Source organism: Triturus cristatus, chromosome 6 (assembly GCF_964204655.1).
Source record: "Triturus cristatus chromosome 6, aTriCri1.1, whole genome shotgun sequence".
In the NCBI taxonomy this organism is placed as follows: Eukaryota; Metazoa; Chordata; class Amphibia; order Caudata; family Salamandridae; genus Triturus; species Triturus cristatus.
Window position 1 is genome coordinate 1897612369 of NC_140589.1, and position 19874 is coordinate 1897632242.

The following is a 19874-nucleotide window of genomic DNA, read 5'->3' on the forward strand; positions in this document are numbered from 1 at the left end:
ACCTCCAGGCCCCCACATGGCCACCCACCCTTATACTTTTCATCAACCTTAAACCCCATGGGCCACACTCTTTCTCCACCTACCCCCTAACATCTCCCCCAACTCCACCAAAACCTTTAAACACCGATTACTCAACCCCCCTCGTAATACTCACAGCAGATATCTACCACAACACTTCCAAAAGGCAAAAAAAAAAATAACCGATTTAATATTTTACACTACATGCCGGGCCAAATGAGGAAATAATCTAGCAAGCCACTTACGAATAACTTATGCCATCAACATCCCTTATGGCCAGAAATTGCTGATCTTCAACTCGCCTGCCTTCAAAGGCAATGCTACAAAACAATAAACAGAAACGGCAAAGTCATGGTACAAGCCAATGACATAATTTGCTTCAAATTGAATACATATTCCCTATCCATTTCTAGTCCCTTTAACAATCTAACTACAACCCAACCCGCTCTCCAGAGTACAACGCAGGGAATAGCACACACAAAACTCACCAGAAGCTCACACACATTGCACACCTCCGACCTACAATCCACCCTTGCATCATGTGCCCCTATACCTACTACCGCCATCCCTCATGACTCCACCTTCACCCTCAGGTCACCCCTCCCGTTCACCCCACCTCACACCACACAATACACTAACACAGAATTACCCACCCTCGAAATCCCAACCTACGCTTAACCACCACCTAAACTATAGCCATGAAAGCACAAGCATACACACCAAATACACACCCCATAGTCTGCTTAAAGGAAAATACTTGAGGCTTTACAACACACAATCCAACTGACCCACAACCTTCCAGCTTAACCAACACGCACAAGTTAACCTGCTCCTTACTGCCCCCTCTCTCTACTTTGAACCTGGTGTCCACGGTCAAATTAACTGAACGTCTAACACACATCGAAAACCAACTTGCGTCACTCTTGCCACGGAACCCTATACTCACAATTTCCAAAACTGAACGTCTAACCTGCCTTCAGAGACAACTAGACTTAGTAACACCAGGCATAAACAAAATCCTTATCAACACCAAAACCTCCTCTGTCCCCACCCAACACTCGCAACTCCCTTCTCACAACATCATCAGTGAACTCTCTCGACTGTCCAAATCCAACTGAACAGCTATTGCACCACCCCTCTCTACAACCAACCTCAGAGGCTGAAAAGAGTGAACCCTAAGAGGTCCATGAGAGAGGCATTGAATCTTGAACCGTGCGACCTTAGGACAGCCCAGACCTCCCCCACCTCTAACATCCATGTGATCATCGAACTTGGCAGAGACATCAACCCACCTAGGGTTACAAGAACACCATCACAACGCACTGAAATACCATTGGCTCCCCCTCCCAACACACTACTAGCAGCCAGGTAAACTGCATGCCCATAAAATGTAAATCAGCAATCTAACGTCGAAGACTGTTAATATCGAGGAGCGGTACCAGGAGAAGATGGCGGCTGACTGAGGAGCTCGGTCGGGAGCTCCCAGCTCTGAGAACCTTTTTTTTTTTTTTAAAAGCTTTATTTAATTTATTGAAAACAAAATGAAAAACAGCGCTAGCCGCGCACAACTTCCCACGCAGGGGGCACACAAAGCACGGGGGAGGCCGCAAGCAGCCAGAAAAATCGAGAATGTAGCACTTGAGGCCCGTCTGTCTAGAAGCCATACCAAAGCCAAAGGGACCTAATCCTGGCCCCATGGACAAAGCTGGTGGTGGAGTTCAGCTCACTCCATTCGGTAAGGCGCGGCAGAATTCAAGTCACCGGGGCCGCACATCTCATAACCAATACTACCAGCCTCCCCTCGGCATCAACGCACAACATAATAACCTCTAAACAAGAACCCCCCCCCTCCCCTCCCCCCCAGTGGTGGTAGCTCTCAGACATACTAACTACAATCTTCAGCGGGCATTCATATCTGAAACAGGTGGAGGGCTCGAAGCGAGGGCGGGGACACCGCAGCCGGCCATCCAGTGGAAAGAAAACGAACCAAGGTCCCCAACGGAAGAAGAAATTCTTAAAATTGCCCAGAAAAATATCCGCCATCCTCTCCGCACTCAACAACCTCCACAGCCTCGCATGCCACAAGGAGATCACCGGGGCCTCCCTTTTCTTCCATGCCGCCGCTAGAGTGATCTTGGCCGCTCCCACGCAAAGCCAGAGAATCTTTTTGTCCGCCCGCGTTTGGTGCTCGAGGAGAGGATCCCGAAGGCCCAGCAGCACGTGAGCCAAGGAGTCCGCGATCGGGTACCCCAGGATCTCCTTAGTGTGGGACAAGATCTCCTCCCAGTAGGGGCGGATGATCGACAATCCCACCAGATATGGCGAAAATCCCCCAGCAGACCACAGCCCCTCCAGCATCTATCCAATGTGGCAGGGAATATGCGGTGTAGTTTGGCGGGTGAGAGGTACCAGTCCAGCATGGTCTTGAGATGTGCCTCCCTCAATTCCACCGAGTGATTATGTTGGGTCATGTCTTTCCATAGATGGGTCCATTCTTCATTCGTGATGGCGCGTCCAATAAGGTCCTCCCAGAGGCCCATGTACCGTGGTCTCGGGGAAGTAATCGTGGCTAAAAGATGACTATAAATAAATGAGATGGCACCACGCATGGACGAGGAGCGGGACAGAAAGACCTCAAAGGGGGTGGGCGGCCTAGTCGCCGCTTCTCGAATGGACGGGGTCAACGCCCAATGCAACATTTGAGCGTGGCGGAACTGGTCCGACAGGGGGACCCCGTACTCTCGTCTGCAATTGGCAAATGTCAGCGGGTTATAGCCATGAAAGAGATGCGTGAGAGCAAGGCATCCCCCCTCCCTCCAGGCATCAAAGGGCCCTTCTCGCAGGGCTGGAGGGAATGCCAGGTTAAAGTGTATGGGTGTAAAGGGCGACGGGAACGTGGTCCACCGCTCATCCCCAGACACCGAATCCCAAACCTTCAGGGTGGTGCCGGTGGGTGTGCTGATGTACGCGTTCCGGGGTCTATCACCCTTAGGCCTCCACACCAGGTCCCAAATCGTTCGTCCCACCACACTTTTATCCATATGCAGCCAGTGTTTCTCCGAGAGGGGCTGAGTCCATTCCACCAAAACCCTTAATTGGGCCGCCTTGTAATAGAGGCGCAGGTCCGGTAGGCCCACCCCACCCCCTCCCCCGAGGGCGCCGGAGAGTGGCAAACGAGAATCTAGCCCGTCCCCCCTGCCACACGGAGCAAAGTATAAGAGTCTGGATGCGACGAAAAAAATCACTGTCTTAGACAATAGCAAGAGCCTGAAACAAATATAAGAACTTCGGGAGAAGTGTCATTTTTATCGCATGAATTCTTCCCAGCCAAGAGATAAATAATGGCTTCCAGCGGTGCAAATCAGCCTGGATCATGGCCAGAAGGGGGGGGAAATTGGCCGAGTACAGTTTCCCGATCGTGGGTGTCAGGCGGACCCCCAAATAAAGTAATAAAGAATGGGTTCACGGCAGAGGCGAAAGTGGGCTGAGGCGTTCAACTTCCGCGGCAGAAAGCGTGAGGTTAAGAATGTAAGATTTGTCGTAGTTCACCTTGAAGCCGGCCACCGCCTCGAAGCGTGCCAGTGCCGCCTGGACCTGGGGGAGGGAGTGCGCAGGATCCGCCAGGGAGAGCAAGACGTCATCCGCAAACAAGGAGATCTTGTGTTGCTCGCCTGTGAATGGCAAGCCCCGTATGCCCGAGTGCTCTCGGATCGTCAGTGCCAAAGGTTCAATACTTAAGGCAAAAAGCAATGGGGATAGGGGACACCCCTGTCGTGTGCCTCGTGAGTGTGAGAAAAAGGCTGAGAACCGGCCGTTAACCGTGACTTGCGACCGAGGGTCGCTGAAGTTGGCTTTGAGCATGGTCAAGAATCGGTCCGAAAAACCAAACGCAACCAAGGTACGAAACAGAAATTGCCAGTCCACCCGGTCGAACGCCTTCTCGGCATCGAGTCCGAGCAACACCGCCGGGATGTTAAAGCGATTGGCCTTCTCGATGAGGTATATCACCCTTCTAATGTTGTCGTGTGTTTGACGTCCTTTAATAAAGCCCGATTGGTCAGGGTGAATAAGCACTGGCATCAGATCCTGCAGCCAAGTCGCAAGGATAGAAGAGTATAGCTTGGCGTCGATGTTAAGCAGGGCTATTGGCCTATATGACGAGCATGCAGAGAGGTCCTTACCCGGCTTGGGGATGATTGATATGACCGCCTCCACCATTGAGGTCGAGGAAACCCCCGAGTCGGCCATAGCATAGAACAGCTGGACCAGGAAGCCACTAATATCAGCTGCGGAGGACTGGTAGAAGAGGGCCGTAAATCCGTCCGCCCCAGGCGTCTTATGGGGTTTCAGAGATTTGATGGCAGTTAACACCTCTTCTCGGGTGATTGGGGCGGAAAGCCGGTCATTCCATTCGCTCGAGACCTGAGGGAGCGGAAGCGTGCCCAGGTAATCCCTTTGGGCGACGGGGTCCCGAGCACTGCCCGAGTACAACTTCGCGTAATACTCCCTGAAGAGCTCAGCCTTAACCTCATCACGATGCTGGAGCACGCCAGCCGCGTCACGCATTCCCCCCACATACTCCCTCTCCTGTTTGCGGCGAAGTTGCTGAGCTAGGTGCTTCCCCACCTTATTCCCCTGAGCGTAGGAGAGATGGCGGAGCTTCAGGAGGGTAAATTCCGCCCTGTTGTTATAGTGGGCTCGGAGTCTACCCCTAAGTGCAGTCAGCGGCCGCAATGTTTGTCTGGAGGGTTGGGCTTTATGGACCAGCTCCAGCGCAGCGAGTTCCCTTTCCAACGTCTCACGTTCAATCCTCCTCGAGCGATTGAGAGCCGCGTTAAGGGCTAAGCAGCTACCCCTCACGGAAGCCTTGAAGGCGTCCCACGTAATGAAGACCGAAGTGTCCTTTACCGGGTTGAGTTCGAAGAAGTCCCGAATTGCTTTACGGAGCCCCGTGCATGAGGACGCATCGCGCACCAACGAGGCCGGGAAGTACCACCTACGCGGGACAGCACCCTCCGGTGTCCAGTGTAGGCCAAGCGCGAAGAGACCATGGTCAGAGAGAGGGAAGATCTTGGCTTCTCTCAGGGACCCCTGGAGAGATTGACTATAAAAAATATGATCCAGACGTGAATAAGAGCGATGCACATGCGAGAAAAAAGTGTAGTCTCGGGACAGGGGATGTAGGGAGCGCCATCCATCCAACAGACCCATTTCGTCAAACTTCCGACGCAGCTCGTCGGAGAAAAGACCCGTCTCCGCTCTTTGTTGATGCAAACTATCCAAATCTTTATCCCAGACCAAGTTGAAATCCTCCATCACGAACAGCCCCCCTTCCACAAAATCCTCTATGGTGCTCAACAACTCTAGAAGGAACCTATTTTGCCCCGCATTGGGAGCGTATAACACTGGAAATTAGCAAGTCTTACCGAGTAGTACACCCTTGACTACAATCCACCTGCCCTCCCTATCGCTCCGGACCCCCAATGGCAGAAACTGAAGTGTCGAGCGGATCAACAGAGCCACCCCCCTATGTTTGGAGGACGCCGAGGATCTATAAATAAGGGGGAATTGCTTATGTTTCAATCTGGACTCATCCTTCCGGGCCAGGTGGGTCTCCTGCAGACCAACCACATCTAGGTGATGATCTAGGATGTACTTCCAGACCTTCTGGCGTTTCTGGGGGGAGTTCAGTCCCTGCACATTCCAAGTTCCTAGGGTAACAGGCATAACTCACCCTGCACACTTCCCATCTCTACCAGCCCCCCCACTCAAAAAGCCTCATGTGCCCCGCCACCCAGTATCTGCCCCTCACCCACCCGCAGTGCCTAGAACGATAGCTTCCCTCAAGTATGCCAATAACCCTCCCCTGTCTCACCAGATGTCCCAGTCTCCTCCTCCCCCTCCCTCCTCCCAAAACCCCGCTAGACGCCACTCATACCCCACGATCTCCAACAGCCTCAGGCCACCACCACTGGTCACCCCCGACCCACCCCCCTCTTCCACCCCCCTTCCACCCCCTTCCTAAACGTGACCCAACAACAACCCAACAAAAAAAACCCCTACAGAAACACATAAACAAACAAACCCCAAAAAAGAAGAACCCCTGGACCCCAGAGATCCGCAGCGAGGGCCAGTGTTGAGACCCTCTGAGAGCAGGAATCCAGATAGCAGTCGGTGTTCCGTCCGCTCTCCAGTCCGGGGCGTCTTCCCCAAAAGTACATAGCACCCACGGTACCTGAATGGAGGGGGGGGGGTCCCTCCGACACTCAGCAGCCTCCCGTCTCCCCTCAAGCCGCCGATGAGCTGTCCTGTGGCGGCACCACCATCACATTCACCACGGAGGCCACTGCCCCATTTCTTTCTTGTTGGCTGGCCATAGGATCCGGCCTATTCTGTGTTACGGGTCGCCCCACCCTATGCCAGGAGGAGGAGCTCCGTCGGCACCGCAACGGTGATCGGCCTTCCCTCGGAGAGGGGGCCGCGCTGTCCAATCCAAGGAGATCTTTGGCAGCCTGTAGGGAACGGATCTGGACCAGTTTGTTCTGCCATCTGAAGATGAGGCGAAAGGGATGGCCCCAAGAGTATGCTACCGCTTGATCGCGTAGGAAGGACGTCACTGGTTTAAAGGAGCGTCTCTTCTGCAGCATCGATGCCGCCAGATCCTGAAACAGCTGGGGACGATGCTCTCTGAACCGCAGATCGGTAATACCCCTTGCTTTCCGAAGGATACGCTCCTTGAGTTGAAAATCCTGGACGCAGACCAGGATATCCGGAGGGGGAGCCCCCACACCCACTCTATGGACCCTGTCCATCTTGACCTCCTGAAGGCCGTCCTCGTTAAGGATCTGCAGGAAGAGGGCCTCCACGTAGCCATGCAGGTCACCCGCCTCACCATCCCAAGGTACTGCTCGAATGCGGATGTTGTCCCGGCGAGATCGGTTCTCTAGGTCCTCCGCATGAGCCTGTAGATCCAGGTCCTGCTCCGTCAGCCGTATCACATCTTGTTGGAGCTGGTGCACGTCCCCTGAATCATGCTCCTCCAGTGTCGCCACCCGCTCGCCGATGCCATCCACCTCTCTCCTCACCTCCTTGAGATCCGAGGCGAGTTGGGAGCGAAGTTCTGTGATGTCCGCCTTGATAGCGGAGAAGAGCTCCAGCATAAAGGCCTTAGTAGCCGGCGCCTCCTCATCTCGTTGCCGGGGGGAACCGCTGGGACCGGGAGGTGTCGGCGGCTGCGCCCCCCTCTGAGGTCCCTCCCTGCCGGACTTTCCCTTGCTGGACTTGTTGGACATCGCGGCCGTCACGGCAACTACGGCTCTCGGAGGTTCAGAGGTAGGTAGCGCCACCTGTCGCCTGACACAGTCTCGCCGGGGTAGCTCTCCTCTACAGTCCCGCCGGCGCTGTTAGCCTCCAAAAGTTCCGGTTCAGATGGCCCACTGTCTACCACCTCTAGGCCCTTCTTAGCAGAAGTCTACAGCCAGTCCGGGGCAGGGATGAGCACCCAGGGAACCCCTTTGTGGAGCGTCCCCCGCTCTGCCACTCCACGTCGCCAGCCGAGCAAAGATCACCCTTCTAGGCCGGAGGTTGAGGACGCACACTCTCCTGCTCCGGGTGGCGGTCCCCCTGCGCACCGAGGTGCTCTACAGGCGCTCCTAGGTGCACACATCCACTGTTCAGAGCGCTCTCACTCTCCTCGGCAGCCTTCAAGCCCTACTTCTGCCCAGCTTCAGGGTCCAGAACCATGCCAGGGGACCCGTCCCGAGGCCCCTCTGCACCATCAGTCGCCGGGATCCGGGTAGCAAAGATTGGGGCACTAGCAGGGAAAGTCCCTAGGGGGTCACCAGTGGAGGCCCCCTCAGAGTCGCTCAGGCCACGGAATCCCCGCTTCCAGTCTCCAGCCCCGTTTTCAGTCCCCGGCTGGAGCGCCTTACCGCTGTAGCTGTGGGCCTCATCGTTGCTCGCGTGTTCCGGCTGCCGAAGTGCTCCGCTCCAGATTGGGGGAAGGGCGTGGGCAGTCCAGCCTCTGTCGGGGCAAAGGCAGGCCCCCCAGCACGCGGGTCGCGTTAATCGAGGCGGAAGAGCCCCGGGAGTCACTCCGTAGAGGTCCCCGGCTTCCGGCGGGCGGCCATGCCACAGGCCTCTCTGTAGCCGGGTGGCCCTCGCTCCGCTAATTGGTCCGTCCCCAGACCACCTACAGGGCCTCCGGAGGGTCAGCGCAGGCTCTAGAGCGGCCGGTAGGGATCCGGGGGAGAGCTATACAAAGCCAGGCAATCACGGCGGCGGAGGGACTAAAAAACACGTCCTACTCCGTCGCCATCTTGGACACGCCCCCCTGGGAACCTTTTTTGAATGAAGCATGATACGACATGATATGGCCATGGATATAAAGCAGTAAAAGCGGGGATAAAACCGAAATAGGAATATGGATTGGGAGTAGGTCGAAGAAAGCGGAAAAAAAAGAAGAAAACTTACCGACGAAAGCAAAGGGGACGGCGAGACATCGAGGCAGCGAGACTGGTTGTGTCCCGCCGGCGTCCGCGGCGTGCCCTGGTCACGGCATCGGCATTGGTGGCCCGACCCTGGAGCGGGAGAGCTTGCCGGAGTGTACTGGAGGTCTCACGGTGCGGGTTTGAAGGAGGAGCGCGCTGGAGATCTCACGGCGAAGGTCCGCGGGAGTGTGGGCGGAGGCTGCCGGTGCGCAGTGCAGCAACAGGAGGGCCGCCGGAAGAGTCTCCTTCCGGGGAAAATCTGAGGTAGCGACCGAGGCAGCACACGGAAGGAGTAGAGCGCGGTGCTGCCCCATCAAGGTAATCTGCAGCAGCTCGGGCAGTCTACCTTCGGGGAGAATAACAGGTACTGACCAGAACTTTGAAAGACAGCCGGTAAGTGAACTAAACATAAATAAAGTGCCAATAGGAGTGGGGATAAGGCAGGGAGGGACCTCCCCAAGAGCAGTAGATGGGATCCTGGAGGGCACTAACCCCCCCCCCCCCCAATAACCAAAAGAGGTCTTAAGAGTGGGTACCTCGAAGGAGAGGGCTATTGCCTCAGGAGCAGGCAATTACCTGCTAAAGGGAGTACGGTCCTCAAGACTCCCCCAGCGGCTAAAAGCATGGGAGTTGGAGTCAGAAAAGTTAGCAAGGAGAAAATCCTAACACTGGCTGACGCACCATCCTTAGTGGCAAGAAACCTGAACAGAAAATATATCTCAGGTCAGCCACAAGCCCCATTATCCAGAGCAAGTCGTGCTAATCTAAGTAAAAAAGCACCGGACTTGGGCAAAATACAAAAAATCACTCCCTCTTTGAGATCCTACTTTAGGGTTCAAGATAAGGAGCCAGTTCCAGGAAGGGGAGGACTAAAGACACCGGTGAAAATTACTAGTAATAACACCACAGATTTACCTTGTCTGCTCGATTCCCCCTCGGAAGTAGCTAATGAACTAAAAATGGCAGAGAAAATTAAGGTTGGAAACACAGAGATTGGGTTGAGCAATAAATTCCAAATCCTCTCTAATCAGGAACTAGAAACCGGCGGAGAGACACCAGAGGGTGTTGTAAAAGGATTCATAGCTAAGGAGGGGTTAGGAGCCACCCCGGCCATCAGTCAAAATTCAGTAGCCTCTGTAAATCAACACTCAGACAATACATTAGAGGAAATGATGAAGGTAATGAGAGTCAATTTTGCGACTTCAGAGAGAAACCAAATAAAAATACAAGAAGCCTGTGAAGTACTCAACCAAAAAATAAATACTCTCATTGATAGAGTATCGCAGGTGGAGGTAGAAGTAGAGCTACTGAACAAAAAAACAGAGACCAATCATGAAGAGATAACCAGATTGAAAACCAAAGAGATAGAGATTAGCGAGAGGATGGAATCCCTGGAAAACCATGCTAGAAGGAATAACCTTAAAATTTTAAATGTACCTGAAGACATCGAAGGTGAAGATATAAAAGGGTTCATGATTCAGTTATTAGAAGAGAAGATTCCCTGGGCCAAATCAGCTAATCTTGCGGAAGACATCCAAAGGATACACCGAGATCCCTTCAGGAAAGGGAAGGCGAGGAAAAACCCCAGAAAAATTCTAATAAATTTCAAGACATACTCCCTGAAAGAGAGGATCCTGAGTGAGGGTCTTAAAGTTAGCTCGTTTTCCAAAGATGACTGGTCATATAGAATCAGGTCCGACCTATCTAGAACAACTCAAGATAGGCAATGGGAACTGGGTCAACATATGCCACAGCTAAGATCACTTGGTGCTACTGTCCAAATGTGCTTCCCGGCCTCCATGAGAATTATGTGGGATAACAAAATGCACAACATGAGAGACCCGAAAGAGGTTGAAGGCCTCATAGAACAAATAAAAGCACAAAGGAAAGACCACCCCTAATCCATAAGATATGGGCTATAATTATACCTCGAAAACTAATAAGATGGCAAATACTGTAAAAATCGGTGAAGGGCAGGGAGCTCAAAAGGGCAGTATATCTGCCCAGTAAAAAGAAGAAAAAGGAGGCTTCTCCAAGGGAGGGGGGCGGTTCTAGTAAAAATCTGTATAAAAAGGAAAAAAAAATTGTTTCTTTTTTTTTTTTATGAGGTGGGGAGCAAATTGGGGAGAAAACAAAATAAATAATGTCCTGAAAGTAAATGTAGGAGGAGAAGGAGTTCCTTTAAGCAGAATACAAAGGATTAAAGACAAAGATGTCGGTCACAGGTAACAAGGCTAAAGAAAAGAGGCTCAACATTCTATCTTGGAATATAAATGGGCTAAGGATAAAAGAACGGAGACTGAAGATCCTTGAATATATAAAAAATATAGACTGCAAAATAATCATACTTCAGGAAACCCATCTGGTAAAAGAAGAATGGGCACTGATTTGCAAAAATCAAAGACGGGTGGACCATTGTGTATGCACAAACCAAGATTGTAACATAAAGGGTGTAGCAATAATATTCAAAAAATCCCTGAAAGCGATAATTGAGAAAACGGAAATAGATAAAAAAGGCAGATGGGTAATTGTTAAAGCAAAAATATATAATAATTCTTACACTATAGCAGGATATTACGGTCCAAATATGGATGATCCCGAGCCCCTGCAAAAAGTATATTCATATTTAATGACAACACAAGCCCCGGTAATAGTGGGCGGAGATTTTAACATAATCTTAAATCCCAAGGAAGATCGATATCCAGTTAAAAAAAATTTAATCTACCAAAAATGAGAGAATGGGTGGGGATGTGTATACGAGATTTGGGGCTGGTAGACATCTGGAAGGAAAAGGGAAATAAAAATCACAGATTTACCTTTCAGAATAAAAGGCTAGGGCATGCATCTAGAATTGACTTTTTTCTGATAAATAGCAGCTTGGTGGACTGCACAAACAAGGTCGAACATATTCCAGAACATATTTCGGACCATTCTGCGGTGCAACTCAGCCTTAACATAAAAACCTCCCCGGGTAACCAAAGATGGACAGTGAATAGAACTATATTCGCGGATACATCCTGTATTGATAAACTGGTTGAAGACACGGATCTTTTTTTCAACTAAATAAAGATGGCACAACAAAACAGATAGCCTGGGATGCATATAACGCCTATATTAGGGGGAGGATTTTAAGCATCACAAGTTATAGAAATAAGGAGAATAAGTGCTTTATAAAACAAATTGAAAGTGATCTGGAAACATTGGATAAAGAACACACGAAAGCAAAAACTACACAAGATAAGGAAGTAGTAGAGAAAAAAAAGAAAAAAAAGGGAGTAGAGCTAGCAGATTTTCTCGATTTAAAAGTCAGAGATAGATGGGAAGCCAGCAAATTATCACAATATGAATATGGTGAAGGGTGTGGGAGAGTTCTGGCCTGGAAAGCAAAAACAGAAGCAGTACGTAACAGGGTTATCAAAATCCAGAAGGAAGTTCCACCTGGCTGCTACTCTGAAGACACGGATATCAGATGAGAGTTTAAGGATTTCTTTGATAAACTGTATATGGAAGAGCTATTTAGAACTAAAGAACAAATACAAAGCTTCCTAAACGGAATAACTATCCCAGAAACAACCCCTGAGCAAAGAACAGTCCTGAATCAGGAGATCACCAGAGAAGAAGTACTGGGTGCCATAATAAGCCTTAAAAAAGGAAAAGCTGCAGGCCCGGATGCGCTACCAAACGAACTATATTTAACCCTAAAGGAAGTCTTAATATCCCCCCTAACAGATCTCCTGAATAACATCTTTTTTGGGAAAAAAGACATTCCAACTTCATGGAATGATGCCATAGTGAGTATTTTATTAAAACCAGGAAAGGACCCCGCCAGATGTGAATCCTACCACCCTATCTCTCTCTTAAACTCAGACTATAAAATCTATACACAGATACTAGCTTAGAGATTAGGGGGTATGGCAGGGACCTTGATTCACCCAAACCAAAAACGGTTCATCAAAGGTAGGCATATCTACGAATTATCACACAAGCTAGTTAGTGCAATTGACATTGCAACTCAAAATTTTATACCATTGGCGGTGATAACATTCGACGCTGCAAAAGCGTTCGATAGGGTCAGTTGGCCCTTCCTGAACGCTACCTTATCCAAATTTAATCTCGACGATAATTTTGAGAGTGCGATTATAATCATATACAAAAATCCAACAGCTAAAGTACTGGTTAATGATGCCCTCACAGATAATATAAAGATAAAACGTGGCACAAGACAAGGTTGTCCCCTCTCCCCGCTATTATTAAATTTTTATATAGAGCCCTTAGCCTGCCTCCTGAGAAGAGAAGAGGGGATAGCACCCTTTAAATACCGAGGCTGGGAAAAGAAAGTAGCATTATACGCCGATGATCTAATGATATTTACCGGTGACTTAAATAGTTCACTTCCAACGATAGAAAAAGTTATAGACCTGTTTGGGGCAGTTTCAGGATACCATGTTAACCAACTAAAAACGGAAATCTTAGAATGGAACACAGTCTCAGGAAACCTATTAGTAAAAGAAAAAATAAAATACTTAGGAATAGAATACATAAAAGATCTTGACGGGATAGCTAGTATGAACTTTACCAGAATTCATAAAGATACAAGAAAATTTCTTAAAGCCTGGTCGGGTCTACAACTGTCCTTCTTGGGTAAATCCAACTTGATTAAAATGAATATACTACCCAAATTTACATATTTATTCAATTCTATCCCGTTAAACTTCAAGACTGAACAGTTAAAAATTTTGCAAGGGGAGATAACCAGCTTTATTTGGGCAGCTAAGGGGGTTAGGATTGGATGGAAAAAATTGAGAAGAAGTAAGGCACAAGGAGGAATCGCGAGCCCAGATATACTTGAGTATTGTAGAGCTTTCCAATTTAAGAACATAAGGAAACTCCTGGGTAAGCGGGAAACATGGCCTACTTACATGGAAGCCCTTGTTGATTCTGACCATTTCTTTTATAAATTTGGCCACCCAAAATTTTTCAAAAAGATTAAACTAAAGACCCTGAACTCAGCCGCAAGAACTTGGTACACAATAAGATTGATTCTGAAATTCCCTACTACAGCCTAAATGCTCCCATTTGGGATTCACCAGGCACCCCTGAGTGCCTAAAAGACAGCCTAGTAATCCCTATGAGAAAAGGAAATATAAACTATTGGGGACAGATAATAGAAAACAACAAAATCATAGAATGGGAGACCCTGGTATTTACAACATCATTAGCAGGAGGCAGGAACTTGTAAGAGCCTAATCTAGATCCGTTCTGGATCCTCTGGAATACGTTGCGATGGTTCGTTTAAGCAGCATGAAAGTGCAAAGAGGAAAAAATTGTTAGTCGATCACTAGTTATGATCTAATATTTGCAATTACGAAATGAACAATGGGCAACTGAAGAAAGTTACTGGAATTTATTACAACGCCAGAGCCAATTGAAGATAAACACACCTCAATACGAGAGTGTAGAAGTACAATGGAAAGAGCATGAAGCCAAATCTTTTCACTAAATTGGTACAATGCAGTATGATTAAAACCATCAACTCAAGTACAATGATGTAAGAAATTAACAAGCAGGAATCCAGATTGGCTTGCGTTGGGGGTGTATGAGTAAGAGCATCAAATGTATCCCTACTCTAACTCGAGGTTAGTCCATGTCATAAGGAATACGCATTTGGAAATCTGAAAGGTGTCATTCATGGACTCTCCCTAAGGAGCCTCTACACTGTTCGCATGGGTCATGTAGCATGAAGCTACCATCAGAGTGAGTTCTCTAAGATGTTCTCTCTCTGAGAGCAAGGAAGAAGTGGGCTGCTTTCCCTAACTCCAATGCTCAGTTTTCCAAAGGTGAAAGTCCCATAATGCTTTACTCTTATTCATTCCACCCTTGGACAGTCACACTTCCCATGAGCATACTTTTTCCTGATGCTCGATGTTCCCAGGTTTGTTACATGACGTCCTTGGTGCTTTCACCTTCTCCTCTGTGAAACTGACTCCCTTTTTTATCACCTCCAAGCCGCACACTTGTATCTTCTTCTCTCATTGCCTCACTCGCTCAAACACATACCCTACTCTGACTAAAAGAATACATTCAGCACCTTCAATATAAAACGTGAGAAAGAAAAACATTTACAGCAGCAGCACACATAAAAAACAACCATTATTTCTGAGCGAAAGGTTAATAGGAAAAATGCATTTTCATTCTAGGCCTACGACTTAGGCTAACATAAGACATTCCCTATGTTATAAAATACTATGAAAGTATACATATCCCTCAGTACTCTTAAACTAACATGATCATTTAACAAATGCCACATTGTTTAATACTTCATATCTAGTACATAGGCAATCACTACCACACAATGCAACTCTTCACGTTTACGTGTTAAGACTTGTACATCACGTTTTTACATTAGCACTTTTATTTTAGCTTGGAACATGAGATAGTGCATCACCTATTACATCAACACAATATGAAATCTTACTATTTACTCTACATGACAAGTAGATATGCATGAATATATGTGAGTGCATTTAACATATGAATATATTGCACTCCTAGAAAGATGAAAAATACGAAAACGACTCTCCTCCGCTCTATCAAACGTATAAGCTGAAATGTGTCCTGTGCTGTGAAGAGCTGGTAGAAAGTGGCCTGCTATAACATAAGGCTTAACATGAGGCTTTAAACATAAAGGCAATGCTAATGTAATTATTAAGAACGAACAATAGCACTGTCACTGAAGAGAACTACCTCCTTGTGAAAGAGTAAAATGCAGTCACTCAAGTGAAGTTAGCCAGTGGCTGAAGTAGGCAGACTCATTGCCCTATGCTGTATTCTGTAGTGAGCGGAAGCAAAGTGTGAATCACACAACAACCGACCAATGGATGAAAACCTGAAAGCTTCTTTAAGTACGTATATTATACATGTAATTTCTTTTTTTTTAAGATCTTAGTTAACACCAGACCAAAAGCGGAAAATGATGCATGTGTCATTCTGTAAGTGTGCACGTTTGTGGAGAAACATCAGCATGAGGCAAAAGAATCCACCGCATTGCACCTTTTTGTTTTTATTTTATGTTGTGCAGCATTTGGAAAGCCTATACGTGTAAAAGATGAGACTTATTGACTTTGCCAATGTGTGTTTAAAATGGTTGTGAACCTCTTGTTCCTTGTCTAGATCTGGTCAGTGCCTCGGATCGCTGGAGATGCACTATGTGGAAGATGCTCAGATTACCATTCACTGGAAAAGGCTCCATCTTGAATTATTTGTTAGGCCGTGTGATAATAGGAAGCATTCCCTGGATAAGAAGGGAGGCATCTTGTCGCTACGGATTTAACATTGTAGTGTGTAGTGGGGAGATGGTCTCACTCACTGAACATGGAACCTCCTCTTGTGTCTTGGTTAATTCTTGAGTTCACACTCCTCAATAGAAGGGGATCACGGAAGGATGTATGCCCTTACTCTGCCTATTGGATCTTTACATTGAAAGTGTGATCTAGAATTTCTTCCGCGCACTTGTCTATATGGAAAATTGAATGTCTCATTAAATGGCAATAGATTTTTGTGACTGACTCTGCATTTCAGCTTATTCAGTGTTTCTTTTTCTTAATCTAACAGGTGAAATAAATACAGTAATAAATGAAAATGGTAAAGGCATTGAGCTTCACTTGTGCAGGAAGCGATGTAAAACAGCATACCTCGAAATCTCTTCCCTGGAAGGCTAATGCCTTTTCAAAGTCTTTTTCTACAGCAGAAAATCCAAACTGCCCATTGAGGTCTGTACTTGGCTCTTAGGCATCAGGGGATATACATGAAAGACATAGCACACTGACCTACTGAATCAAGTCTGAGGTGTTCATTATGAAGGAAGAGCTTTCTGATATAAGAAAGAAGACACAGGAGAGAAACCATATGAATATCTAGAATGTGATAAAACATTTATTACGCAGAGACATAGCAAGTGTGACATCTGAACCTTTATACTGTAGAAAAGCCGTATTGATGGACTGACTGTGGAAAAGTGTTCTTTGCAATGAAAGACCTAATGCAGCATCAGAGTTCCCACATAGAGGATAAACTATATAGATGTACAGAATGTAATAAAGTGTTCAAAAGGAAGAGGACTCTAAAGCAGCATCAACAAATCCACACTGGGGAGAAACCGTATGAATGTACAGAATGCGACAAAGCGTTTATTATCAAAGGACACCTAACGCAACATCACAAAGTCCACACTGGGGAGAAACCGTATAAATGCAATGAATGTGGCAAAGCATTTAAAACAAATAGAGAGCTAAAACGACATCAGAATATCCACACTGGAGAGAAACCTTATCAATGTACGGTGTGTGACAAAGCATTTATAACAAATGGGGAGGTGAAGAAACATCAGATAGTCCACACTGGGGAGAAACCATATAAATGTACTGAGTGTGTCAAGGCATTCAATACAAAGCAACAATTAATGAACCATGAAAAAATCCACACTGGGGAGAGACCATATCAATGTACTGAGTGTGACAAAGCTTTTATTACAAAGGGAGAGTTAACAGTTCATCAGAAAATCCACATTGGGGCAAAACCATATGAATGCAGTGAATGTGATAAGGCGTTCATTGAAAAGCGACATCTAGAGCTTCACAAGAAAGTCCACACTGGGGAAAAACCCTATGAATGTACAGAATGTAATAAAGTGTTCAGATGGAAGAATAATCTAAAGCTCCATAGGAAACGCCACACTGGGAAGAAACCGTATGAATGCACTGAATGTGACAAGACATTTATTGCAAGGAAAAGTTTAATAGAGCATCAGAAATTCCACACTGGGGAGAAGCCTTTTGGATGTCCAGAATGTGATAAAGTGTTCCGAAGGAAGATGTATCTAAAACAGCATCAACAAATCCACGCTGGTGAGAAACTCTATAAATGTACTGAATGCGACAAGGCATATATTACCAATGGACAACTAACGCAACATCAGAAAGTCCACACAGGAGAGAAACCACATCAATGTGTTGAATGTGACAAGGCATTTATTACCAATGGAGGGCTGAAGCGACATCAAAAAGTCCACACTGGCGAGAGACCATTCCACTGCACTGATTGTGACAAGGCATTTTTTATAAAGTCACTTCTAACACAACATCGGAAAGTCCACATTGGAGAGAAACCCTATGAATGTACAGAATGTGAGAAGGCATTTATTAGAAAGTCACATCTAATGCGCCATCAGAAAGTCCACACTGGGGAGAAACCATATGAATGCACTGAATGCGACAAGGCATTTATTACCCATGGAAAACTAACGCAACATCAGAAAATCCATACTGGAGAGAAACCGTATAAATGCACTGAATGTGATAAGGCATTTATTGAAAAGCAAACATTAAAACACCACCTGAAAATTCACACAGGAGAGAAACCGTATGGATGTTCTGAATGTAACAAGGCATTTATTACAAGGCAAAGGTTAATAGTACATCATAGAGTTCACACTGGGGAAAAACCATATGAATGTACAGAATGTGACAAAACATTTATTGCAAAGCAAAATTTAACACACCATCTGAGAGTTCATACTGGGGAGAAACCATTCAACTGCACTTAATGTGAAAAGGCATTTATTAGAAAGTCACAATTAATGCAACATCAAAGTGTCCACATGGGGGAGAAACCATATGAATGTACGGAATGGGAACTATTAAAAGGCAATGATTAATACTACATCTGAAAGGTCACACTCGGGAGAAACCCTTTGATCGTCCTGAATGTGACAAAGTATTTAACGCAAAGCACAGTTTTATGTCACTCCAGAAAGTTCACAGAGGAGAGAAACCATATCAATGTACAGAATGCAATAAAGTGTTACACAGGAAGACCAACACAAAGCAGCATCAACAATCCCACGCTGGGGAGGAGCCAAATAAATGTACTGAATGTGACAGTTCATTTATTGACAGGGTGCAGATGATACAATAACAGTAAGTAAACAGAGAAGAGAAAGTCATGACGGTAGAGAATGCATATCACTGTCATCCTTTACAAACACAAAGCTAATGCAACATCCGAAAGTCATTACTAGTGGGACACCTGTTCTTCACACAGGAGCAATACCATGGCAGGCCTCAAAATCTACTCGCCCACTCACTACGGCGACTCAGATTTTATCTGTCCAGCCTATTTTAATGACCTGCTGGTCCTTTCTGGTGAGTGAACTTAAGCTGAAAAGGAGCAGGTGTTCTGTGCATTCAAAAAATAAATGAGCTATAAAGATGCCTTTAAATTTTGTTTATATCTTGAAACATTTGCTGTCTGTTAAAGGACAAAGGGTAAACATCAGTTTGTCTTTTCACTAATTGCTGCTTATCTCAGAAAATTATGTTTACTTTTCTTTCTCTTACTACAGGTGGAGTTTTTAGTCAAGTGCGCTGTGGAACAGTTATAGTGAAACAAAAGGCTGTCAGTTTTTTTCCTAACAACATTTAATTAGGTTGCAAATGAATAGTAAAAATATTTTAAAATATGTCAGAAATTATTAAAGCACATTTTATCAATTCAGTAGTGTGATGCACACATTTAAATAGGAGCAAAATAAATTGGAACACTTTACTTTGTGATGTGCAAATGTCAAATATTTGCAGAAACTCAATTTCCAAACATCATTATTTGTAAACTCTATTGTTTTATCAGTAAAACCACATGTCAGTGGGAACCTTTGTGGCTATTTCAATGGACAATCTGCTGATTGCAAATGACAGTGTGCTACCACTTCATGCTTTAGTTATGTATTTATTAAAAGTGATAGTTTTTAAGTATGATTTGAGTAACATTCCTGACCCCACTCTGATGACAAAGCTATTAATGAACAAAGAGGCAAGTCAGGGGTCATGTGTATCTTATATGTGGCAAGATTTGTATTATACAGAGCAAACGTTAAGTCTATTAAATCAGACAAAAGAGTTTTTTGTGCAGCAGACATTCTGAAATCTCATATTTGATGGTGCGCTCATCTGCGACAATGAAGAAAATGGTGGCCCCGAATTAAAGCATTTGCCAAGGATCACATAATTTGAAAGCAGTTTATGGGTCAAGAGCACCACAATTAGGTGGAGTGGATTATTTAAATCAACAGTCCTGCAGGTCTAGTACAATTGTTATGATTTTTCGAGGCTTGCATAGGATTATACTGAATGTGACGTAGCCATAATTACAAAGGGACTATTCATGCAACATCTGAAAATACACACTGGGAATAAGTGACGCAATAGATGTGATGAGGTGCTGATCAGATAATCCATCTAGGCAGATAAAACTTTTCTTGTAAAGCGTATTTTCACAGGAGGAACCTAATGTGTCCACGTGCATTCCAGGGAG

The 19874-nt window shown here is 46.3% G+C and overlaps 1 protein-coding gene across 1 annotated transcript in view; it reads left to right on the forward strand.

Annotated features, from left to right (window-relative positions):
- The window catches only part of LOC146822354 (uncharacterized), a 160302-nt gene extending 141008 nt beyond the window's left edge, over positions 1-19294 (forward strand). Inside the window, exon 2 of the mRNA XM_085613449.1 lies at positions 16119-19294. Coding sequence (XP_085469575.1) covers positions 16534-18108 — 1575 coding nt within the window. The 5' untranslated portion in view covers positions 16119-16533 and the 3' untranslated portion in view covers positions 18109-19294. The remainder of the gene's footprint in view (positions 1-16118) is intronic.
- Positions 19295-19874: the final 580 nt, after the last annotated feature.